Here is a 26,159-nt window from a genome sequence, read left to right as displayed (position 1 = left end):
TTTATACCAAGGGCCAATGGGGTGAGAAATGGGTCTTGATGGTCTCAGAGTGCGTTTCACTTCGTTTTTTCGGTCTCCAATAAATTATTCAGATAAAATAATTTGTATATGGTGTTTGCGTAGTGAATTAGTCAAACTGGTCTAGACTTTGGCATTAATCTATAGAGGTGTGGCGTGTCCAAAGAATTGGAATGAGTAACAAAGATTAACTCACCGCCGTACGTCACTGGCTCGGGAGGGGCACGCTGCGCGTGGTGTTACGTCAAGCCCCGCACAGTTGCTATAAAGTGAAATGATCAACACACAGTTGAAGTCGTCGATGGTCTGGGACTGATTAGTAAGCTATAGATACTCAACAAGGATAGAGAAATTGTTAGGTCGAGACACTGACTTGTCTTCACATAAATTCGACTTTAAAATGTTTTATTCAAATTCATGGACCAAGTGCTTGATATGCCTTATCTTTATAACAAGTGGAGATTGTGAGTGAGTTTCTAGCCATGGTAACCCTTTCCTAGATAAGGTTGATAGAAGTTTTACCTGAAAATGTTTTGCTTAGCTAGCTACATACGTTGCTAACTTGAACTGGCTAACGTAATTCTATCTGTGTGTGGAGTTTACCTATTTTACTGTATCATATCCTCAGCTGAATGTCCCAAACCTCAAGTGGAGGCAAATCAAAATGTCTTTCTAACGAATGATGCGCTCCTAAAGAACGATTTTCCGGAGGGCTCGGAAGTCACGTTTCAATGTGCCAACGGCTACATGAAAGAGCAAGGATCTGAAAGCATCACCTGCACGAGTGGAGAGTGGAGCACCCTGGAATTAATCTGCAAAAGTAGGCGGCAAAATACTAGCCCCTCTTCTGTCAAGTGCGATTGTTGAGCGTTTACTGTTGGTTGATTGTTTTAATGCTTCCATTACCTCGCTGATTATTCATTTCAGAAAAGGACTGCGGTGCACCCAAGGAGATGCCACATTTGACATATGAGTTTGATAAGGGAGGGACGCTTTTTGGTGCTTCAGCAAGAGCAATTTGTGATAAAGGGTGAGTATGCTTCAATATCTGATGTATCATCATAGTATGGGGGAATTATTTTGCTAAGGGAGGGACGCTTTTTGGTGCTTCAGCAAGAGCAATTTGTGATAAAGGGTGAGTATGCTTCAATATCTGATGTATCATCATAGTATGGGGGAATTATTTTGCACAAAGATTCAATGCCAGACCCCCCCTCCCCCCCCTCCTCTCTCTCACACACACATGCTCTCTCCACCTCTAGCTATCAAGTTCAGGGATCAAGTTACAGGCAGTGTTATGCCACAGGTTGGAGTGGAAGATCAAGATGTGAAGGTAAATCTTACATATTTGCCATTGACACTCCTTGGACATCTAAGGCATTGAACTTGTTTGAATGAAGAACACAAATTACTGCCGTTTCCGTTCGATTATTATTTTAGAGCCAAAAATAGTGACCGTTCAATTACCAAAACATTGACTAACTACCAATTGGGTAACAAGTACAATTTAATAATAATCCCAGACCTTAAAAGTGGTCTCCTGTTGTGGTTGAAGCACTGTTGCGGACTTAGAAAATCCAAATTACACTGTACAAAAATATATAAAGTGTCCCACGTTTCATGAGCTGAAATAAAAGATTTCAGAAATGTTACATACACACACAAACCGTATTTCTCTTAACTTTTGCCCACAAATTTGTTTACATCCCTGTTAGTGAGCATTTCTCCTTTGCAAAGATAATCCATCCACCAGACAGGTATGTCATATCAAGAAGCTGATTAAACTGCATGATCATTACACAGGTGCACCTTGTGACAATAAAATGCCACTCTAAAATGTCCAGTTTTGTCACAACACAATGCCACAGAAGTTTTGAGCGAGCGTGCAATTGGCATGCTGAATGTAGAATGTCCACCGGTGCTGTTGCCAGAGAATTAATTATTATTATTTATTTTTTATTTAAATGTGAAAAATATGGTATGGGCAGCCATAAGCTACGAACAACGAACACAATTGCATTTATTGATTAGCAATTGGATGCACAAAAATACCGTGATGAGATCCTGAGCCCCATTGAGGCTTTTTTTTTTTGTGACCAACAGATGCATATCTGTATTCCCATTCATGTGAAATCCATCGATTAGGGCCTAATGAATTTAATTGACTGATTTCCTCATATGAACTGTAACTCAGTAAAATCTTAAATTGTTGCATTTTGTTCAGAATATTTTTTCTATTAAAGTGATTTTGTTTTGATTTTTTTTGTGGAAAACCTGAAAAAACAGAGGGAAACAGAAACCTGGAAAAAACAGAATAGAATTTTGGGGGAAATTCAATGGAATCAGGCAGAAAATTAGGGCCCTGCAATTCACATGAATGTAGTGTTAATAAACTACAACTTCCTTTAGCCCAGCATCCCACATAGTTCTTGGGAGAATCTCAATTGCATGGTCCTCACGTCCTCTCCTTCTCAAAAATATTGGATGAGAGAGAAAAAAGGGGTTTTGAGAAGGAGATGGGACGTAAGGAGTATGCAATTGCGATTTGCCCCTCGACTTGATTTCTATTGTGAATGATTTGATTTCGGTCTAGAGAAACGGCGAATCTGGCTCACAAAAAAGACTTTGGTCAATTAGTCGTTTAATAGCCCAAAAATTATAATTTGGTTAGTCGCTCAGCACTAACAAATATAATGCACCCATGTATGTCTCCCTCAGTGGTAACTTGTGAAGAACCTATTGATATAATGAATGGCATGATCTCAGAGAAGCCTGACAAACAGTTTCCAGAGTATGGGGATGTCATACAGTATTCCTGTCATGAAGGTTACACCCTCATTGGAAACAAATCCATTGAGTGCGATGAAGATGGTGAATATAACTCATTCTGTCCTGAATGCAAAGGTATGAATTCCATTTATGTTTGATAAATGATCTGCGAACACCCTACATCTAGACACTGCATGCATCCACTGGTTGAATCAATGTTGTTTCAATGTAATTTGTCACCCTATTGTGAGTGACATGGAAAAAACATTTGGATTTGCAAAAAGTAATCAACCAGTACTGTTTGTTATTCCAACCAGTGTTGTAAACATTGTAATTTAGCTAAAACTTCAACTTAAATACAATGAATTACTTGACTAACAGGTTGTTACATCAATCAAATTTCAAAATAATCATCAGAACAATGTTTGTTGAAATTTGCATAGAAAATTCCATGTAGAAATGTAAAATCTTTTCCTTCCTATAGAACCCTTTCTGTGTTTGCAAACATTGCTGCACGAGGGCGATGCATGGAAGTTGGTGGCAGAACATGCAGTTCTTATAGAACGCCAGCAAAAAAAAGCCTCTTTACATGTTGCTTCCGAGTGCATTTCACACTACTTTTGGATTATAATTGGATTTTAAGGCTCGTATGAATGTCCTGCTTGTATGAATATAATGTTTGTCATTATCATTGCATATCAATTGCATTATACTTTTTTTTTTAAAACACTTCAACTTCAACTAGTAAAATGTCTCTTAGGCTGTAGCAAAAGCTAGCCAATGTCAATGAGCGTTACCATTCCAGCTAACTACTGCATCCAAAATAATTATTTTGCAAAGATCACAACCAAAAAATAATATTAGACTGTTCAAGCAAGAATCAAGATGTATTTGTAAGCGTATGAGAACCCGAACATTTTGTTTAGAAGTAATAAAAACCTAAATCTAGGCTATGTTGAATGGGCGCAGATGGCAATTGCTTTCTTACTGCCGCCAAGAGTCGCGAGCATCTGTGCATGACGTCAGTGTGTCGTGTACTGGAAAAGGGTCTATAGTCAAGATTGGGTGTTTGAAATTATTATTAATTTAATATTTGATTAGACATATTTTATTTGACCTTTCAATGTTGATAGTAAAATGGTATGTTTGAATCAGTCATTGATTCAATGTCATGCCATTAACTAAAGTAAAATGTGAAGCCACAGTCCAACGATTGCTGCTTGAACAGTGACTCCTTTTGGTAAACGTGTTTTCAACAGATTCCATGTCACAATAGGTTGACAAATGACTTTGAAACAACGTTGATTCAACTGCGTGCCCAGTGGGTTGCACCATCAGACTATGATAAGGAACATTGTCATTGATCTTTCTTCTTTAAATCCCTCTGTGTAACAGTGGTGTATGCATGAAGGTGCAATACAAAATAACCATTGTGCATTTCTATTTCATAGATGTCAATGACATTCCTTTGAAACCAACAACCATATCAGCATCAATAACATCGACTGTTCCACCCACAATACAAGGTAGAGCAAATCCAAGTAAATCTAGCCCAGTGTAATCAAGGGCTTGACTATTAGTTGAATCAACTACGTTAGATTTCTCTAGAGTCTAGACCATGGTAATAACATTCTGTCCCTATGCATGATTATATAATTATTTGCAGTTTCAGGGACGCATCATAGCATTGGTGAACATGACACCAACACAGCTACAAGTAAGCTAATTCAAGTGATTATTTTAATGTTAACATTGGTGTACATAGGGCTGTTATGGTGACCGTATTACTGGCGATCACGAGTCATGACGGCAGCCAAATTCCACTTGACCGTTTAGTCACAGTAATTAGGCTTCTCCAAGCTCTGATGCTGCTGATGGTCATTAGTAGCCTTCCAAACTTGCTAACTGCCTGGTACTCCGCACTCTATTGTCCCTCTAATCACTGACATCAATGCAAATGTGATCAAAAATCTAATTATACACTTCATGAGAGCATGTTGCGTAACATTTCTATAAGCTATGCAATTGCGTGACAAAACCGAGTGATGGCCTCTTAAAAAGAGGATCCCATCAGCTACTATTTATTTCAACTTTCCTAATATTAAGCACATTGTAAAGAGAAGCAACAGAAGTATAGCCTACCTGGCTGGCACAGGAAAAGCGTCCTCTATTCCCTATATAAGTGCATCGATAACATGTATTGTTTTCCCCTGCCCCTGTTTTGAGACAGGTGCGTGATAATGGTCCATTATGAATCAAAACATATTATTTAGTATACAGTGCATTCGGAAAGTATTCAGACCCCTTCCCTTCCACATTTTGTTAGATTACAGCTTTATCCTCAATCTACAGACAATACCCCATAATGACAAAGCAAAAACTGTTTTTTATAAATAATAAACAGAAATACCTTATTTACCTAAGTATTCAGACCCTTTGTTATGAAATTTTCTACAACTTGGAGTCCACCTGTGGTAAATACAATTGATTAGACATGATTTGGAAAGGCACACCTGTCTATATAAGGTCCCACAGTTGACAGTTTGTCAGAGCAAAAACCAAGCCATGAGGTCAAAGGAATTGTCCGTAGAGCGCCCTGACAGGATTGTCGAGGCACAGATCTGGGGAAGAGTACCAAAACATTTCTGCAGCATTGAAGGTCCACAAGAACACAGTGGCCTCCATCATTCTTAAATGGAGGAAGTTTGGAACCACCAAGAGTCTTCCTAGAGCTGGCCGCCCGGTTAAATTGAGCAATTGGGGGGAAAAGGGCCTTGGTCAGGGAGGTGACCAAGAACCTGATGGTCACTCTGACAGAGTTCCTCTGTGGAGATGGTTGTCCTTCTGGAAGGTTCTCCGATCTCTGCAGCTCTCCACCAATCAGGCCTGGTAGAGTGGCCAGACCGAAGCCAATACTCGGTGAAAGACCCATGACAGCCCGCTTGGAGTTTTCCAAAAGGCACCTAAAGGACTGATCATGAGAAACAATATTCTCTGGTCTGATGAAACCAAGATTGAACTCTTTTGGCCTGAATGCCAAGTATCACGTTTGGAGACAGGTCAGGATCGAGGGAAAGATGAACTGCACAAATTAGAGATTCTTGATGAAAACCTGCTCCAGAGCGCTCAGGATCTCAGACTGGGGTGAAGGTTCACCTTCGAACAGCACAACAACCCTAAGCACACAGCCAAGACAACGCAGGAGTGGCTTCGGGACAAGTCTCTGAATGTTCTTGAGTGGCCCAGCCAGAGCCCGGACTTAAACCAGATTGAACATCTCTGGAGAGACCTGAAAATAGCTATGCAGCTATACTCCCAATCCAACCTGACAGAGCTTGAGAGTATCTGCAGAGAAGAATGGGAGAAATTCCCCAAATAAAGGTGTGCCAAGCTGGTAGCATCATACCAAAGATGACTAGAGGCTGTAATCCCTGCCAAAGTAAAGGGTCAGAATTCTTATGAAAATTTGATTTTTATTTTTTATACATTTGCAAAACATTTTAACCTGTTTTTGCTTTGTCATTATAGGGTATTGTGTGTAGATTGAGAGGAAAAAACGATTTCCATTTTAGAATAGGGCTGTAACAAAATGTGGAAAATGTCAAGCGGTCTGAATACTTCCGCATGCACTGTATTTAAAGATGAGATTAAATCAAGAACAGTCTGATGGGTGACAATATTAATCTATCACTTGTGAATGATGCCGCACACCTCATGTAGGCATATGTTTTGTTAAGTGGCCAAATACATTCTTAAAATTAAGCACATTAATCAGTTCTACAACAGGTGTAGAACCTAACAGGCATACACTATCGTTCAAAAGTTTGGGGTCACTTATAAATGTCCTTGTTTTTGAAAGAAAAGCTTCTTTTTTTTGGTCCATTTTTAAAATAACATATTGATCAGAAATAGTGTATATGTTGACTATTGTAGCTGGAAATGGCAGATTTTTTAATGTAATATCTACATAAGTGTACAGAGGCCCATTATCAGCAACCATCACTCCTGTGTTCCAGTGGCACCTTGTGTTAGCTAATCCAAGTTTATCATTTTAAAAGGCTAATTGATCATTAGAAAACTGTTTTGCAAATATGGTAGCATAGCTGAAGACTGTTGTTCTGATTGAAGAAGCAATAACACTGGCCTAATTTACACTAGTTGAGTATCTGGAGCATCAGCATTTGTGGGTTCGCTTACAGGCTCAAAATGTCCAGAAACAAAGACCTTTCTTCTGAAACTCGTGAGTCTATTCTTGTTCTGAGAAATGAAGGCTATTCCATGCGAGAAATTGCCAAGAAACTGAAGATCTCGTACAACGCTGTGTACTACTCGCATCACAGAACAGAGCAAACTGTCTCTAACCAAAAGAGGAGTGGGAGGCCCCGGTGCACACCTGAGCAAGAGGACAAGTACATGGTGTCTAGTTTGAGAAATAGACGCCTCACAAGTGTTCAACTGGTAGCTTCATTAAATAGTACGCACAAAACACCAGTCTCAACGTCAACAGTGAAGAGGCGATTCCGGGATGCTGGCCTTGTAGGCAGAGTTGCAAAGAAAAAGACAGTTTTGGCAAGTCGGTTAGGACATCTACTTTGTGGAGTCAACAGAAGTCAAAATAGCATTGTAAATATTCACTTACCTTTGATCTTCATCAGGAATCCCAGTTCCACAATAAATGTTTGAATTGTTCGATAAAGTCCATTTATGTCCAAATACCTAATTTTTGTTCGCGTTTAGTACACAATCCAAATTCACGAGGCGCGGGCAAGTCCAGACAAAGTCATATTACAGTTCGTAGAAACATGTCAAACGAAGTATAGAATCAATCTTTAGGATGTTTTTATCATAAATCTTCAATAATGTTCCAACCGGAGAATTAATTTGTCTGTAGAAATGCAATGGAACGCAAGCTAACTCTCACGTGAGCGCACGTGATCAGCTCATGCCACTTTGGCAGACCTCTGACTCATTCAGCTCTCATGCCCCCATCCTTCACAGTAGAAGCATCAAACAAGGTTCTAAAGACTGACATCTAGTGGAATATATGATCCCATAGACACTGTATATTCGATAGGCAATAACTTGAAAAACTACAAACCTCAGATTTCCCACTTCCTGGTTGGATTTTTTTCTCAAGTTTTTGCCTGCCATATGCGTTCTGTTATACTCACATCATTCAACCAGTTTTGAACTTCAGTGTTTTCTCTCCATCTACTAATTATATGCATATTCTAGCTTTTATGGCTGAGTAGCAAGCAGTTTAATTTGGGCACGCTTTTCATCCAAAATTCCGAATGCTGCCCCCTACCCTAGTGAAGTTAAGGACAACAAAGTCAAGGTATTGGAATGGCCATCACAAAGCCGTGACCTCAATCCCATAGAAAGTCTGGGCAGAACTGAAAAAGTGTGTGCGAGCAAGGAGGCCTACAAACCTGACTCAGTTACACCAGCTCTGTCAGGAGGAATGGGCCAAAATTCAACCAACTTATTGTGGGAAGCTTGTGGAAGGCTATCCGACACGTTTGACCCAGGTTAAACAATTTTAAAGGCAATGATACCAAATACTAATTGAGTGTATGTAAACTTCTGACCCACTGGGAATATGATGAAAGAAATAAAAGCTGAAATAAATAATTCTCTGCTATTATTCTGACATTTCACATTCTTAAAATAAAGCGGTGATCCTAACTGACCTAAAACAGGGAATTTTTATGAGGATTAAATGTCAGGAATTGTAAATGTGAGTTTAAATGTATTTGGCTAAGGTGTATGTAAACTGCCGACTTCAACTCTAGGAGGACTTCTTTTTTAACCACTCAACACAGAATAGTTGCAAATCCCTCAAATCATTGAGAAAATATTGTTTCTATTCAGCTATGTTCAATTGTATTCTTCATACTATAAAATAATGCCACGGAATATAAAGCAAATCTTGTCTGCTAAATTAACTATGGTAGTCTCGCCCACAGTCATATGGCATAGCCAGATCAGTGCTTAACATAAGGAAAAGTCAGTATGCTATTCTGTTCTTCTGAATCTACTACATTTTCTTCATATCATGTTTCTGTAGACCTGTCTAAAATAAATAATGGATTGATTGTGATGGTGTAGGCTATATTACATGGATTTATTAGACTTTTTAAAATGTAGATGTTCCAGAGGTCTGCATCAGTGGCCATAGCACTAGGTGTACACATATAAACAAAAATGACAGCACTGCATGAAGGTGCAATACAAAATAACCATTGTGCATTTCTATTTCATAGATGTCAATGACATTCCTTTGAAACCAATAACAACATCGACTGTTCCACCAACAATACAAGGTAGAGTAAATCTAGCCAAATATAATCAAGGGCTTGATGATCAAATGAATCAACTTTGTTAGAGTTCTCTAGAGTCTAGACCATGGTAATAACTTTCACTCCCTATCCATGATTTATATAGTAATTTTGTATTTGCAGTTTCAGGGAGGCATCATGGTATTGGTGAACATGACATCAACGCAACTACAAGTAAGATATTTCAAGTGATTATTATTTTGTCGTTATAGATTTTTCCAGCTCACATGCAGCAGTCGTGGGAAGTGTGATCGGCTTCGTCATAGGTAAGAAATAAATCATTTGAAACAATCACAATTGAGAGGGAGATATGTGTCTGGTAAAATTTGTCCAATAGGCTTTTGAGTTTAACATGCTGACCACACCGCCCAGGTTGCATGTGCGAGCGTTGATAAATACATTTAGACATTGGATGAAATTATAGAGGTTATTCAAACTGCTTGCATGTGTGAACGAGCATCTGTGTAGCCAGGCACTAAAATAGAACTTGGTTCTTGCAAGTCCCGCCACTCCCATTTCCTCATTGGTTTTTAGGAGCATATACGCACGGGGGCGACTGAAAGATGAATGAGGTCCAGACTCCAGTCGGTTGTGGTAATGCACCTTTAAAGTTGGTTGCCAACCACCATATAAAATACACAGAAGAAGACTGTACAAGGACGTATTAGGTTCTAATTTTCAGAGTAAATAACTCACGGACACTAGAGAAGCTTAACCAAGTTTAATTCTTCCCAAAGGGTCGATACAGCTGGATTCAGACAAACATGTTTCTACCACCAAATTGTATATATACTCCACTTTAGGCACTCCTCCTCCTCTCCGATCCTTACATCTTATGGTTCGACAGGAAGAGTGTAATAAACCATAATTTCTCACTTCAGGGGATTTGACCTCAACAGCTCCTTCGCCTAATCCACAGATGTCCATCCGCTTTCCCTATAGCAATCATGTGACTTCCTCCCGTCCACCCAACACATTCCAAAGCCATCTGTTTCCTACAGATAACCATTAACTTCTGATGTAAAACCAGTCCCTTTCACTCCTTTATATAATATGCTTCTGCGTATAACAATGTTCCAAGTTTCACCCAGAATCTGACACTAGAAACTAACAAGGTTTCCCCTTTTTCAACTGTGGATTAATTGTCAGAGTAGAGAACACACAATGTGACTCAAAATTCTAGAAAGATCCAGCAAAAAAAAAAAGGATCTTGTACATTTCAGGTAAAATAACAACCCAATGTTTATCCCAGTTCGTCCGCATGTTAGCTAGCAACAGCAAGTTAGCTAGCTAATGTCCATGAATGTTTCATGTGTTTCAACCTGTCCCAAAATTAATATAGTTCAGATTTTGTTTTAATATTTTAACCTGGCGTTCTGAACGCGTCACGTGCACTATAGTTAGAACACATCCTTACATGCTGACTAAACTGGATTCTTTGTTGTATACTGTACTGGGGAAAACATTCCCTTCTGTGACTCATCAAGAATTTCCTTCACATTACTTGATCTGTTACACTAGTAGGCCTAGTCAAACTGCTGACTTTCCAATGTTACCATGTTTATCAGATTTGTATTACACTTTCTTTTGACCATTTGACGATCATACAGGGGACTTATGATTGATTCCTTATCTTTTGCAGTTACACTTATTGTGCTGTTCGTATATCGTTTTCAGAAGATGAAAGGGTGAGAACCTACATTTGATCATTTCTCTTACTAGAAAATAGTGCACAATTTCACCTACAACTGAATCACAGCTATTATTTTCCCCCTAACTATATATGCATTCACTACAACTTCTGCTAATGTACTTTACACTGTTCATTACACAAATGAATTATTTGGATAAACTAGCCATACGGCTGGCCAATTAATTGAACTAAACAATGCTGTTTACGGAATTACATAACCCATGAAATAACATTCAGTCTGGCGTTTCATATTCATGTATTCCCTACGATACCTGTGATTTGCATGATCAAACTTTTTGCTAGATACTTCAACTTGCTACTGTACATGCCATAGTTGCCTTTGCCTGTTTTTGGCCATTCCGCTAAAGCTTTGTCTTTCCTGCTGGGTGTTGAAAAATCAAGGAAGTTGGGAAATCCTTTCCTAAGGCACTCTCGGACAGAGATATTGGTATTGAAAAAGAGAATATAGTATGGTGTTCAAAAGGGAGGTGGCTAGGAAGCTAGACCTACCATACACCGTGCTAAACTGACCAGCTGACTACCACACTGGAACACAGCTACCAAACTAAGCACTAAAATACTGAGATTGGCATGCATAATCTACTGTATTTCCTTACTGCACTATTATTTATATGTAAACATGATAATCCTGACAATTTCATTATTTGAAAATGTTGCATAGCTCCTACCAGACAGGAGAAGACTCAAGAAGAAAAGAGGAGTTATTACAATTTCAAAATGACTAAGTTGAATGCCTACCCAAGGTATCTACAATTCATACATGATTCTCTTAAACCCATTATGAAACAAATGTCCTATCTTTTAACCAAAGTCTTACTCATATGACTATACAGTTTGTGGCTGTCTTTGAACTTGAGTAATCTAAATAGTGAAACTATTGTTAACTGCTCCATTGAGTCAATGCTTTGTCTAAAATATCTAATTTCTTTTCAGGGCTAGGACTGCTCCTGTCTGCATCTGTGTCCTTGAAAAGAAGTGCCCAGCAATTGTCTCAGACCATTCCCTGGTTGAACAAAGCCACTTAATTTACAGTGCCTTTACGTATGTGACATTACTGAATGAAAGTTATAATTGTACTTTTGTTATGAAGATGTAAATATTTTTTGAATGTAAATGTTTTAACCCAATGTTTGAAGACTAATATTTAAATATTTTATGTATTTGTATTCAAAACTGGAACATGTGTAATAAAAAGGTTTTTGCCTTGTCAAATGCCATATTTGTCTACAAGTTGCTAGTCAGCTGTGTTGAGTGGGCAGAAGGCCCTGTAATAAGATTAATGCACTAAACAAAATGTATGATTGAGGAAATCCCCAGGCTGATCATCTCTGACCGTTCCTAAATGTGTGCGGAATGATTGCGGCTCAAATGAAAATAATCTGGGTCTGGTAAAGCGGACATTCCTGTTAAATCTACTGTATTTATTTTCAAGTAGGCTCAATGTGGGTCAGGGAAACCAGCTCATGTTCATTTCCTCGCCCCAAATGTGTGATTTAAAGGAAAGGTTCGCCCATTTTGAATGTTATATTTTTTTGGTGCATCTGAGTGATCTATCGATTCCCTGGGTCTTTTCACGTGTATCCGAGTTAATGGCGTTCAAGCAGGCAGACGTGGCCGGTATTACGTAGCACCGTGATAAAGTCCCTCTCACTACACTGGAAGTTAATAGGAATACAACTTTTAGATCGCAAATGTCTATCATACATGTCCGATTGTAATACTGGCCGACGTCATAACTCGGGAGGATGTCTTTCGAATGAGCCATTGATCATATTTTTGCGATATTTCTACATTGAGAAATGTGTAATTTGACGAATGGTCTAGCATATTGTTCCTATTTGCCTCTAGTCCATGGTGCTGTTGCCAAAGATTTTAGAGAAATTCGTGCTAATGTCGTTTTGTCTAGCTGGTGCCCAATAGACTCCCATTCACATCAAGGAGAGCGCGTCTTGTCGCAGAATTGCCCAGAATGCACCGCGCGGCCCATTGGTGTAGCTTGGTCAGCGTTTCATATCTCCTCAAAAGTACATCTGCCGTTGCGAATGTTATACTCCATTCGGTGAAGCACATCGATCTGCAGGTTGAACATGGTGAGATCGTAATCTCTTAAATTGATAGTGTAGTTTGTTTAGGCGATTTTACAGTTAACTAGCTACGTTACATGCTGATATTGTCTTTGGTATTATTGTGTGTAGCTACGTTTGCAGGCTAGCCCATAGAGCGTTGCATTGTGTGTTTTTTTGTCTACTTTCTATGTTGCTCCCAACTATATTATAACGCCAAAATTAAAACAAATCACAAAAAAATATTGTTCTCATATTAGTGTTTAACACAGTGAATTAGTGGTTTGGGGTGGATTTTTAAAATATTTTGATTCCTTTTTAAAATCTCTCAAGTCATTCTATGATAAACTGCTTTTTCTCCTTTTGAGACATTTGTGTAAATATTAAAGTAGTATGTACTGTAGCTCCCTCCAGTAACCACGAGCACAACCGTTCCTTGATTTTAACTGACGGCTTTATTCTGTAGATTTAGTCAGAATTATCACCTTCCGTGAGAACTATAAAGTAAATGAAAAATACAGTTAAGCATACTCTTACAACCTTATCTTACGAGTGACTTATTAGCTTGGTATAACTCTGAAGTGCTTACATACATAAACAGTTTAGCCGGCGCTATAACAGTATTAGATTAAACACATGAATAAAGGAAAAATACCTCATTGGCTGCTTATTACAGAAGGGAGGAAATCAAACTTCACACTTATTATTCCTGGCATGAATTCACGCTTCATCCTTAATTATTATAACGTTACCATCCTAACATATACGCTTCAAACTTTATGAACTACACCGGATGACATGAAAACTTAGCTAACACAGCGCGGGATTGCCTTCCCTCCAAAAGTGTGTTGCTACAATAAGAATCCCCGTTACAACAGTTATTAGCTACGTAGTTCCGCTTGTCTTATCATTTCCCCGCACAGCGGACACGTAAACAATTCAAACACAAAACAACGACATAACCTGTAAGTCTAACTGTCAGTTACACTCCCACCAATCACCGGTGATTTCTGTGAAAGGGGTCTGCAGGTTTCTTGATCGGCTTCCAGGACTATCTTATGGATGGGCCTCTCCAGATAGGTGGGTTTGGTGATGCGTTTACCTCTCTCATCCAGGAGTCGCTGATCAGTAACTTGAATCTTCTCACCCGGCCATCCTGTCTCGGGTACACTTCTGTAACTTTTGCCAATTTCCACTGGTTGCGTGGTGCAGTATCATCTTGCAAGATGACAATGTCATTAATCCTTGCGTTTCTTCTGTCTTTATTCCATTTCTGTCTGTATTGATTGTTCTGAGGTATGAGCACTCTCCATAACCTGATGTACTAGCGTCGGAGAAGTGATGGAGCTCATAACTGCACCTCCTTGAAACTTGATGGCAAGTAGCCTCGTTGAATCCTTACTTCAGACAAGATTTGTAGACATTAGAGCCAGAATTCCCACTGGGAACGTAGGTCATCTGGAAGGGGGTCATCCCAGTCGATCTTGTAACGACACATCTGCTGCACGATCTGCTTCCCTGCCAGGACAAAGGGTGCCACAAACCCAAGCGGATCATATACAGAGGCTACTGTAGACAATACTCCTCTTCTTGTGAGTGGGCGTTCCTTGACAACTACTCTAAACTGGATCTCGTCTGATGCGACACACCACAGTACACCAAGCGCTCTCTCCATGTGTGGTTCACCCAGAGCCATATCCAGGTCTTTGGCACCCTCGGCACATTCTTCCTTGGGAATTGTGGCTATAACTTCCTTGCTGTTAGAGATAAACTTGTGCAACCGGAGTTTGCCGATGCTGCAAAGCTCTCTTGCTTCTTTCACCAGCTGGGCCGCTTCAGCTTCAGACGATACGCTCGTCAACCCATCATCAACATAAAAGTTCCTTTCTATGAACTGGATATACTTCTCGCTGAAGCTTCCTCGTTCTTGGGCAGCAAGATGTTTGAGACCATAGTTGGCGCAACCAGGAGATGAAGCTGCGCCGAACAAATGGACCTTCATACGATACACTGAGGATTGAGACTCTAGATCTCCGTTCTCCCACCAAAGGAACCGTAGATAATCTTGGTCTTCTGCTTTCACATGAAACTGGTGGAACATGCGCTCTACATCACACATGATTGCAACTGGACCCTTACGAAAACGACAAAGGACGCCCAGCAATGTGTTTGTCAACTCTGGACCGGTAAGGAGATGGTCGTTCAAGGACGTCTCTCGAAACTTAGCTGAGCAGTCAAAGACGACTCGTATCTTCCCAGGCTTTTGTGGGTGATAAACCCCATGGTGCGGGATGTACCATGCTGGATGCTTGTTAATTTCCTCTTTGGAGACCTTCTCAGCATCTCCACAAGCTATGGTCTCTTCCATGAATGCTGTGTAGTCCTTGTAGTACTGCTTGTCTCTCCTTAGCCTCCTTTCCAGGCACTTGAGACGGTGAACTGCACATGTTTTATTGTTCGGCAGGTTGGGTCTTTCTTCCTTAAACGGCAGCGGCATCTCATAATGTCCATTGTCCTTGCGTCTGATTCCCGCTTTCATTTTTGTCAGGAACCGGATATCCTCTTGAGATATGAGGTCCTCTTCTGCAGTTCTCTCGTTTTCTTCTCCAAGTAAAACCCTCTAACCTGCAAACCAGACAGCTTCTGGCAGGGCACAATGGTATTCCTTGAAGCCATTGTAGAGAGTTTCAGTTGGACTGGCTCCTTCCTTGTATTGAGAGCGTTTGTTGTCTCTTCAAGGATAAAGGTGGTGTCGCTCTGGGTGTCAAGAAGTGCATACACAAGAACTTCACGATCTGGCTCGCTTGTGGTTGACACCCATACTGGAATGATTGTGGAGGTGTGAGTGTTGTTAATGTCCCTTACGACTCTGTTGGATATGGCCTCACTTGACGCTCTTGTCCCCTTATCTTGTGGGGGCTCTGTCTTCCTATCCCTTAACCTTTCTTTAGTACGATCTTCGTGCAGGCAGGATGGATGCCTCCTCTGACACGTGTCGCAGGTGTTCCTGTTATCACAATCTTTCGAGTGATGCCCAGGCCTTAAACAGCCAAAGCACAATTTATTCTCTTGAACAAACTTTTGTCGCTCTGTGGTGGGCTTATCCATGAACTTACAGCATTTGTGGAGACTGTGACCTGACTTCTCACAGAAGACACAACTAGTAACAGTATCTTTCTCATCAGAGTTAGTTGCTAACACCCTTGCTCCGGGGCTTTGAATCCTTGGTGTCTTAGGTTTTCCATCTTCGCTTGATTGCAAAGCATGAAGGGATGTTACAGGATTGCAAGCGATCTTTGCTTCTCTCGTGAGAAACTTCACAAACTGACTGAAGCTTGGAAAGGTCTCAGTTTCTTCTAAGATGTCTACGACCTTTCTATTCCATCTTGAAGTTAGCCAATCTGGAAGTTTAGCGAGGATCTTTTGGTTTTCATTACAGTCATTAAGCACCTCCAGGCCCTTATTCTGAGACATAGCAGCCTCACAGCTGCGAAGAAAGTCTACAAGGTCTCTAAGTTCAAGACTGTCCTTGGATCCTATCTTAGGCCATGCATTGAGCTTATCTCTGAAGGACTTGGCGATGAGGAATTTGTTTCCGTACCTTTCTTCAAGAATGGTCCATGCAGCATGGTAGGCTGACTCTGTTCCTAACATAAAGTAACTTTCGATGGCTTTCTTGGCAGGCCCACCGACATATTTTCTTAAGTAATATATCTTCTCAGTTGCTGGTATGTTCTTCCTGTCTATCAGAGTCTGAAAAGAGACCTTCCAGTCAGTGAACGAGAGTGGTTCTCCATTGAATGTTACTGGTTCTGGTATGGGGAGGCGGCTTTCACTGATTGATTCCGCTAGTAACCTGAACATGGTCTTGGTGCCATCTTCTTGTTGTGTGCTTGTCACAACATGTTGTGGTGAGAGACTGTGAAATGACCCACTTCTGTGCATGACTTCTTTCACAGATTTGCAGTTAGAGAGTAGTTCTCTCTTCTCGTCCTCTGAGTTTTCATCTTGCTCATACACTTGCATCCGCGCCTTGGCAGCATTTAGTTTCTTGAGCACTTCTAGGCGCTCTAACTCTCTACGCTTGTCTTCTAGCGTCCTTCGTCTGGCAGCATTTTCTACCTCTAACCTGACTCGCAGCCTAGCTTCTTCTAAGCTGCGTTTCACAGCCTCAGCTTCTTGCTCCGCTGTCCTCTTCTTATCTTCATCTTCGAGTCTCTGAAGCTCTTCTAGTTGGCGTTCTTGCTTAACCATTACTTCTAAAGCTGCTTGGTTAGCAGCAACTTCCGCCGCAGCCTCTTGTCTCTTGACAGATGACACGCTTGAGCGTCTGGAGTTGAGCTTTGAGTTGCTTAGAGACTGGGAGGAAGCACTTGAGGGCTGATAGTTGAGATTTGACTTATGTGAGAGTTCGGACACGCACAAGGAATTGCTGTCCTTCCAGTTCAGTTCTATCTGGTTACTTTGACCTTCTTCCCTGCCTTTTAAATGACACCTTACAGTCTTGATAATAGACATTGTAACTGCTTCACAAGTATCAACTCTGCGTCTTATATCGTTGCCGGGAATGTCGATTTGACGCAAATTTACATAGACAAGGTTTAGTTCTGTAGAGGTATGACTGATCTTGTTTGAGGTCTTCTAGTAGGTCTTCAGAGCAACAGCCTGTCAATGACTGTTTTGCTTCCTTTACCAGAGCCTTCCACTTCTCATAGCTGACCCTGAAACGATGTTCGAGCTGTCTCCACCTTTCGTCGCGCAGTTCTCTGCCCTTTTCAGTTAACCTGCGGACCCTCTCACCTTTTCGTGGCTCTTGTTGTGATATCTCATTAGCAGCCTCTGTATCATCATTCGCTGGCAGAAGTGACTCCACACCAGTCTGGGCCTCTTCCTGCTGCTCTGTTTGTTCTGATGAAGGCTTGAAGTTTGCGAGGTGTTGCTGCAGCTGCTCAACTTGACCTACCCCATCTCTATTACCTTTAGTGAAACTACCTCTTTCTGACATTCTAAATCAAATCCAGGTAAGGTTTGGATAAGTGAGTAGGTAATTTATACTCTAATTCACTGTAATTTAAACCTTAGTACGTGGTATAAACATGTATAATGCTTGTAACAAAGGCTTGAACAAACACCTTACCAAACAATTACACTATTAACTTACAGGTGAAAATAGAATTAATAGGTGTACGCTGACCCTTAATGTTTTGTAACTATATATATATATATATCCCTTTTTTTATATATATATATTTTTTAGTAAGTATCAAAGAATATTTTTCCAGTAATACACATACCAGCGATACATTAATAAGATAGAAAGAACAAATGCATAATACCAGCCTCTTGAAATGCACAACTATCTCCAGTCCTTACGAATTGTAATCTTAAAGTCTCTTATTAGCTGTTCACAAGGCTAGGACCACCTTCAAACACCTTGACTTGTACTTGCGTGTCTGACTTTCCTGTTAGTCTTGACCTTATGTTGCCTCACGATGCTTCCTTATGTGGAGATTTTCTTCTTAGGTTGCAGGTAGGTGCAAAACTCTTATCAGATGACAGGGCCTACCAGGATTTGGGAATCTTGTAGACGTTTTACAGCTGGGTAAGATTCTTCTTTCTCTCTTGCTCGTGAAGAGCATTGAGTTCTCACTGTAGCTCCCTCCAGTAACCACGAGCACAACCGTTCCTTGATTTTAACTGGCGGCTTTATTCTGTAGATTTAGTCAGAATTATCACCTTCCGTGAGAACTATAAAGTAAATGAAAAATACAGTTAAGCATACTCTTACAACCTTATCTTACGAGTGACTTATTAGCTTGGTATAACTCTGAAGTGCTTACATACATAAACAGTTTAGCCGGCGCTATAACAGTATTAGATTAAACACATGAATAAAGGAAAAATACCTCATTGGCTGCTTATTACAGAAGGGAGGAAATCAAACTTCACACTTATTATTCCTGGCATGAATTCACGCTTCATCCTTAATTATTATAACGTTACCATCCTAACATATACGCTTCAAACTTTATGAACTACACCCGATGACATGAAAACTTAGCTAACACAGCGCGGGATTGCCTTCCCTCCAAAAGTGTGTTGCTACAATAAGAATCCCCGTTACAACAGTTATTAGCTACGTAGTTCCGCTTGTCTTATCATTTCCCCGCACAGCGGACACGTAAACAATTCAAACACAAAACAACGACATAACCTGTAAGTCTAACTGTCAGTTACATGTACATTTTCTAATGATGGGGTTTGTTTTCTCAAGATAAACACATTACGAAAGTTTTGGTTGCAGGGACTTGTTAAAATAATACTTTTTACGTCTGTGCTGTTTAGAAGGCTCTTTCTGTTGCTCAAAAGCAGAAAGCTTCCACAACAATAGCCATGAGAGATGAGATCAACCATGCCAGACTGCTGCCTTTGATTTATTAAACACCATTTTCACATAGGCTTGCAGAAATGACAAACATGTTGCCGTTATAAACCATTGCAATGAAGGAATGCATGATAGGTCAATTGATATGTCTGTTATGACAGGTGTAAAGAAAGACTAAAGCATGTTAAACCAGTCTAACAAAATAACCAAATCACTGGCAAATGGAGAAACTCAATAGATACGTTCACAACCATGCTTACTGGGAAGAACCAAGCCATTATATAAACTTGACTTTGAACACATGGCCAGAAAAGCCCTTCGTTGCACTGTGCTTACACTCCTCCATTGTGTGTCTGTCTACGGTCTTAGAGCCTTGAACTGTGGCTCTTGTGATTGCAGGTCCCTGCATGAGGCTTCTGGTATCTGATGCAATGGAGACATTGAGGCAAAACGTCAATAAGTAACACTTCACAACAGGGGACTGTACTGTAAATTCCTAAATGATGCAAATAATTTTTTCTGTTCTGGTTACATATGTATTTCATGGATCATCAAAATAAACAAATGTACACATGTAGGCTACAGTATGTTATTGTACAAAAAAAACTTGCATTACCCTCAGTCGCTCGTCTAGATGCCCCTTCTCGTCCTTATGTTTTCACAGCCGGAGTCACAGCATTCACACACCTCAGCTCCATGCACAGACAGCCATCTATGGAAACGGAGGCCACAGGACCCTGCTCTGATGGTCTGACTGCTCACTCATGTCACATTTTACAACAATTATGGGTATTGAAGTGGTAAAACACATGTGAATGTAAGTACAAAACTTGGCAGGAAATTATGCTAAAAGTACCTTCATACTGTACCTTCCCCCTCACCTGGATGTAGACTGGTTATATGTGTAGGCTTTGTTGACAGCAGTTATAGGGCTAAATGCAAAAGCTGCTCTCAAGGTACAGTTAATATAAACCTGCAACACAACAATAAGGCAACAAGTAATGGCCATGGGTCTTTACCGATAGGCCACCACAGATACAGTATATGATGTTAGGCGTGTGTGACTTTTTTCATAACTTATTTTATCATCTCACTTTTGATATGTCCATGTTTTGAAAGCGGAAGGCATCCAGAAGAATTGGTGGCTTGGCCAGTTACAGACGCCTTGATATAAATAGCGTCATCAAGAGTGTAGAGATTTGTCTCCCGCTCTGTAGTCCAGTCATCTATACTGAATAAAAATACAAACGCAACATGTAAAGTGTTGGTCCCATGTTTCATGAGCTGAAATGAAAGATCCCAGAAATGTTCCATATGCACAAAAAGCTTATTTCTCTCAAAATTTACAGAAATGTGTTTACATCCCTGTTAGTGAGCATTTCTCCTTTGCCAAGATAATCAATCCACCTGGCAGGTGTGGCATTTTAAGAAGCCGATTAAACAACATGATCATTTCAAAAGGTGTACCTAATGCTGGGGACAATAAAAGGCCACTCTAAAATGTGCCACAGGTGTCTCAAGTTTTGACGGAGCGTGCAATTAGCATGCTGACTGCAGGAATATCCACCAGAGCTGTTGCCAGAGAATTTCATGTTATTTTCTCTACCATAAGCTGCCTCCAATGTCATTTTAGAGAATTTGGCAGTACGTCCAACCGGCCTCACAACCGCAGTTCACGTGTAACCACGCCAGCCCATGACCTACATATCCGGCTTCTTCACCTGCGGTTTAGTCTGAGACCAGCCACTCGGACAGTTGATGAAACTGAGGAGTTTTTCTGTTTGTATTAAAGCCCTTCTAGGGGAGGAAACTTATTCTGATTGGCTGGGCCTGGCTCCCCAGTGGGTCGGCCTATGCCCCCCCAGGCCCACCCATGGCTGTGCCCCTGCCCAGTCATGTGAAATCCATAGATTAGGGCCTAATGAATTCCATTTCAATTGACTGATTTCCTTATATGAACTGTAACTTAGTATAATTGTTGAAATTGTTGTATGTTGCATTTATATTTTTGTTCGGTATATAAGACAAGGCTTACCGTTGGCAACCTACAAGTGTTGATAGTGCCTTCTCCAGTATTATTAAATGTGCTGACAGACCTGCGAGTAAGCAGAGCAAGAAGGACAGACTGCCTTGTCTCCAGCATGAGTACCCAAGGGGTGTCCAGGCTGGCTGCAACCCCTTGCTAGACACTCACCCTCCTAGTAGAAAAACACAGTTAAGAGGTGGGGAAATGAATGTAAATATTTATATTTTCACTACCTGTTAAATTTAGTTTCTCTTGATGGCCATTTTTTTATTTGATGGCCTTCATCCTTGATTGATTAATTTAAGCACTGTCTTAGCCATCTCTTCACAATCATCTTTTTAAGAGTACTCTAACAAACTTAATCAGTATTTTTAAGACACCAACAGCTGTGCCTATGAAGGCACATTTTGCCATCTCTTTACTGGATACATTATTTTGTTACATACAGTACAGCTGGGGTCTAACACTGTGTGCACAGATGTACAAGAACACAGCCCTATATGCAAGATCGCACCAGCGTACAGAGTCAAATTATCTGTGTTATAAAAACATTGCATTTCAAATCTGGGGTATAGGCACTTCACAGGCAGCTGGGGTTGGGTTGGTATAAACAATAACCTCAAAACTGATGGAGCGGTAGAACAGTGTTTTGAAGTAGATAAGAACCCCCTTTGTCATCTGGTTGGCTGGATGGAGGGAGGACAACATGTAGGCTAATGCATAGCAGTTGAAAGGGTAATACACATAATAAATATTTGGATTTAACAAATGAATCAAATTATATTCTTGCCAATTTAGATTAATCAATGTCTGTCAATTAGACAGACTGATTAGACATTTTTTATTACCATACTTAGTGTATGATGGTGATGGGCTGTGTTGCCTGTCTTCACAGTGAAAGGCTGCCACCTTGTGGTATTAGTATGGGTTAGTGATAAATCTGAAAACTGCACTGCTCTGCATACCGAGTGATGTTTCCAAAGGGTAAGTAAAATAGATCCACTCGGGAGACAAGCAACCCGATCCCACCCTTACGAAAAAAGATTGCAGTCAGAGTGCAGTATAACTGCAGTATGCTGCATCCAACATAACCTCTTTTTTTACTGCAGTCATTTTGCAGTGGAACAGATAGAGGAACAGAAGAAGCGAGAGGTAACACGACCCAAAATCGCGCTCCTCCAGCAGGTGGGCGTTTTTTCTGCCCACCAAGCAAGGAGTTTTTGTATGGAGGTCAATGAGTGTAAAGTTAGGTCAACAAAATATTGGATGGCTTATTTGCCACAGCAGATGATTACATGACCCATCAAGTTAGCCAGGTGTGTCTGACGGTGATTACGGCTATTGTATAATAATGCTCAAATATTTGTATCTGGAATTTGTCTTTCAGCATCAGTAGAACACACCCAGCTCTACTCCACCAGTCATACATGGAGAATGGTCTAATGCCTCCAATCGAAAAGAGAGCTGGCCTAAGCAAGCATGAGGACTTGCAGCGAGTTGTGAACTTAATCAACAACTACACAGGATAATGCAATAATATTACCAGGACACCACCCAGGACACAAACACTTTGGTGGAAAGCTGCTGCCATCCCATGTGACAATAGCAGTGATGTGGCATCTCTACAAGGAATCGATGACAACACTTGGTATGTAAAGCATAAACACGTTTTGATTATTTCATTGACCTCCAACATGATTGGTACTACTTTTATTGACCTCACATTATTTCTGTATTTTCCAGAGGCTCCACCACAGTCTGGACCTTCACTTCCTGATCACAGGCCACATCAGGTTTTTCTCCGACTGGTGCTCCGGCCTCATCAAGCAGCGCTTCAGAAAGACCAGAGTGAACACTTTGTCTGAGATTGCTGGTGTTGTGAAACAGCACTGTGACAGGGGTCATCATATGCCCTGCACCAAAGTTAAGGGCAGGACAGAAACAGGCTCTCCGAATATAGATTCCCTTGTTCCATGTGTGGTTCGGATGGATCTGCCATCAGCACTATCTGCAGTGCATCTATTCATATGACTCTCTCCTAACATACGTTGCTGCTACTATTTTTTTTTTTATCCTGTTGCTCAGCCACTTTACCCCTGATTGTATGCATATAACTACCTCATCTATCCCTGATATCGTCATTGATATTGTTCTTGTACATACTGTATATTATTTTCTATATATTGACACTATATATATCTGATGTTGCTACTATGCAAGTAACCATTTGGCTGTATCGTTTACACCTCCTGTAGAGACCCATCCACTTAGCAAGATGTGGCTGGGGGTTATAGCATTTCTTTCACGACACATCAAGTTAGACAAGTGTGTCTGGGTAAGCGTCATCTAATATTTTTATCTGAACCCTTTGTTTACCTGGAATTTTTCCTTATTGTAGGCTACTACTCTTACCACTTTTAGTCTAAATCTTTACTACACTACTCACTGTTTAGCACAAAACCTCACACGTAAATGCTTAAAAAGATGGGTGGGGCTGGCTTAAGAGGGTGTGAACAATGCTGAATGGATGTAGACAAAGGAGAGCTCTCCAGTAGGTACCAAAACATTCAAAGGCTATTTTCTCAAACGTGAGGTTACAAGTTCATCAACTTTCAAAGCAGAATTACTTTCCCATTGTTCCTCAAAATACAGTGTATGATGTATTATGTTGTAGCTCTGTGTCTCTGCTTTAATCCAATGAAATGTAAAAAACAATTGCACATTTTCTTTAACATAAGACCAAATCAAGGCGATCGGTCACATTTGGTACATAGCGAACATAAATACAACTGTTTATTATGGACATTCATGAGGATTAAGTTGGCATGCGCTATGCAGTGTATGGGAATTGACGCTCTTTACTCGCACGCATATTTTGACCCTGTCTCTGTGTGGTTTCGGCTTTACATGCTGAACACACTGCTAACGTCGCGTGTGCGAGCGTTGCAAAATACATTTACACATACTGTACATGTTATTCATTCATTGCACCCCCACTGCTCGCGAGCGTCTGCGTGGCCAGGCGCCAAAATAGAAATTGGTTCTATTTGTGACGCTCAATGCGCTGCAAGTCCGGCCTCTCCTATCTCCTCATTGGTTTTTAGGAGCAAATAGCTACATGGGTGATTGAAAGATGAATTTAGGTCCACAATCTGGTCAGTTGTAGTAATGCTGTAAAGTTGTTTGCCAACCGCCATATAAAGTTCAAAGAAGAAAAAGAAGCCTGAAGGAAGGAGAGATGATGAAAAACGAATTCGGTTTACCGTTTTATCTGTGGATTAAAACCTCTACAGGATCTGTGTCCGCCCTGCGTGATGGTTGAGCTAACGTGCGCTAATGTGATTAGCATGACGTTGTAAGTAGCAAGACAATTTCCCAGGACATAGACATACCTGATATGGGCAGAAAGCAAAAAGGTATTGTTAATCTAACTGCACTGTCCAATTTACAGTAGCTATTACAGTGAAAGAATACCATGCTATTGTTTGAGGAGAGTGCACAGTTATGAATTTGAAAATGTATCAAGAAACCAATTAGGCACATTTGGGCAGACTTGAAACAACATTTTGAACAGTAATGCAATGGATCATTGGATCAGTCTAAAACGTTGCACATACACTGCTGCCATCTAGTGGCCAAAATCTAAATTGCGCCTAGAGTCCTAAGTCACTTAAGCTTAAAACAATGTAAGACACTTGTATTTCATGAATGTTTAATATTACGATTTTTGTATTTTGAATTTCGGGCTCTGCAATTTCACCGGATGTTGTCGAGGTGGGGCACTAGCGTCCCATCTAGCCCCAGAAAATTGCCTTTTTTTCTTTGTATTATCTTTTGCCAGATATAATGTGTTACATTCTCCTACTTTAATTTAAAATTTCCACAAACTTCAAATTGTTTCCTTTCAAATGGTATCAAGAATATGCATATCCTTCCTTCAGGTCCTGAGCTACAGGCAGTTAGATTTGGGTATGTCATTTTAGGCTAAAATTGAAAAAAAGGGTTCAATCCTTAAGAGGTGTTTAATTGTCGGAGTAGAGGACCTTGAGCATTTCAGGTAAAATAACAACCCAATGTTTATGTACCAGGACAAATTAGCTAGCTATGCTGCCCTGTTTCCAATCGTCCACATGGTTGGGAGAACCTATTCAAGTAAGTAAATACATTTAGAAAATGTAAAAAACACGATGCATTAGTAGCTAACTAGCTACAGTGCAGGCTAACTCAAATGTGCTGCTAACATACAGTGGCAAGAATTTGATTGATCTTCATCTAGGTCACAACAATAGACAAACACAGCCTGCTTAAACTAATAACACACAAACAATATGTTTTCATGTCTTTATTGAACATACCATGTAAACATTCACAGTGCAGGGTGGAAAAAGTGAAAAGGTATGTGAACCCTTGGATTTAATAACTAGTTGACCCTCCTTTTGCAGCAATAACCTTTACCAAATATTTTCTGTAGTTGCGGATCAGACCTGCACAACGGTCAGGAGGAATTTTGGACCATTCCTCTTTACAAAACTGTTTCAGTTCAGCAATATTCTTGGGATGTCTGGTGTTAACTGCTCTCTTGAGGTCATGCCACAGCATCTCAATCGGGTTGAGGTCAGGACTCTGACTGGGCCACTCCAGAAGGCGTATTTTCTTCTGTTGAAGCCATTCTGTTGTTGATTTACTTCTGTGTTTTGGGTTGTTGTCCTGTTGCATCACCCAACTTCTGTTGAGCTTCAATTGGCAGACTGATAGCCTAACATTCTCCTGCAAAATATCTTGATAAACTTGGGAATTCATCATGGTTTGGGGCAGCAAGGCAGCCCCAAACCATGATGCTCCC

At 40.4% G+C, this 26,159-nt stretch overlaps 1 protein-coding gene and 1 long non-coding RNA gene across 4 annotated transcripts; both read left to right on the top strand.

Moving 5' to 3' along the window:
- The first annotated feature begins 306 nt into the window (after positions 1–306).
- Positions 307–12,014, top strand: LOC120024727 (complement decay-accelerating factor-like). Of its 2 annotated transcripts, XM_038969001.1 has the most exons (12): positions 307–482; positions 647–838; positions 946–1,048; positions 1,281–1,351; positions 2,737–2,922; positions 4,239–4,313; positions 4,454–4,504; positions 9,054–9,113; positions 9,341–9,394; positions 10,771–10,816; positions 11,504–11,585; positions 11,776–12,014. In XM_038969001.1, exons 1-11 carry the CDS (start codon positions 419–421, stop codon positions 11,565–11,567), a joined length of 966 nt encoding a protein of 321 aa, XP_038824929.1. In that variant the 5' UTR covers positions 307–418; the 3' UTR covers positions 11,568–11,585; positions 11,776–12,014. The 2 variants fall into 2 exon arrangements, 1 of the variants encoding a protein (XP_038824929.1); XR_005472940.1 differs by lacking the exons at positions 307–482; positions 647–838; positions 946–1,048 and adding an exon at positions 1,093–1,153.
- Positions 12,015–12,829: 815 nt separating this feature from the next.
- LOC120059615 lies at positions 12,830–23,412 on the top strand. 2 transcript variants are annotated; one of them, XR_005478156.1, is made up of 3 exons: positions 12,830–12,932; positions 22,704–22,964; positions 23,060–23,412. It is a non-coding gene; the product is annotated as an uncharacterized LOC120059615 (long non-coding RNA). The 2 variants fall into 2 exon arrangements; XR_005478157.1 differs by lacking the exon at positions 12,830–12,932 and adding an exon at positions 19,957–20,107.
- The last annotated feature ends 2,747 nt before the right edge of the window (positions 23,413–26,159 follow it).

This window comes from Salvelinus namaycush, chromosome 2 (genome assembly GCF_016432855.1).
Source record: "Salvelinus namaycush isolate Seneca chromosome 2, SaNama_1.0, whole genome shotgun sequence".
Lineage (NCBI taxonomy): Eukaryota > Metazoa > Chordata > Actinopteri > Salmoniformes > Salmonidae > Salvelinus > Salvelinus namaycush.
Note: the sequence above shows the minus strand (reverse complement) of the source record. Positions and strands in the feature narration are given on the sequence as shown.

Coding starts and splice junctions, on each gene's coding strand:
- LOC120024727 (XM_038969001.1), top strand. CDS start 419: ATGTTTTATTCAAATTCATGGACCAAGTGCTTGATATGCCTTATCTTT. Junction 839..945: donor CCTGGAATTAATCTGCAAAA/GTAGGCGGCAAA, acceptor TATTCATTTCAG/AAAAGGACTGCGGTGCACCC. Junction 2,923..4,238: donor ATTCTGTCCTGAATGCAAAG/GTATGAATTCCA, acceptor TCTATTTCATAG/ATGTCAATGACATTCCTTTG.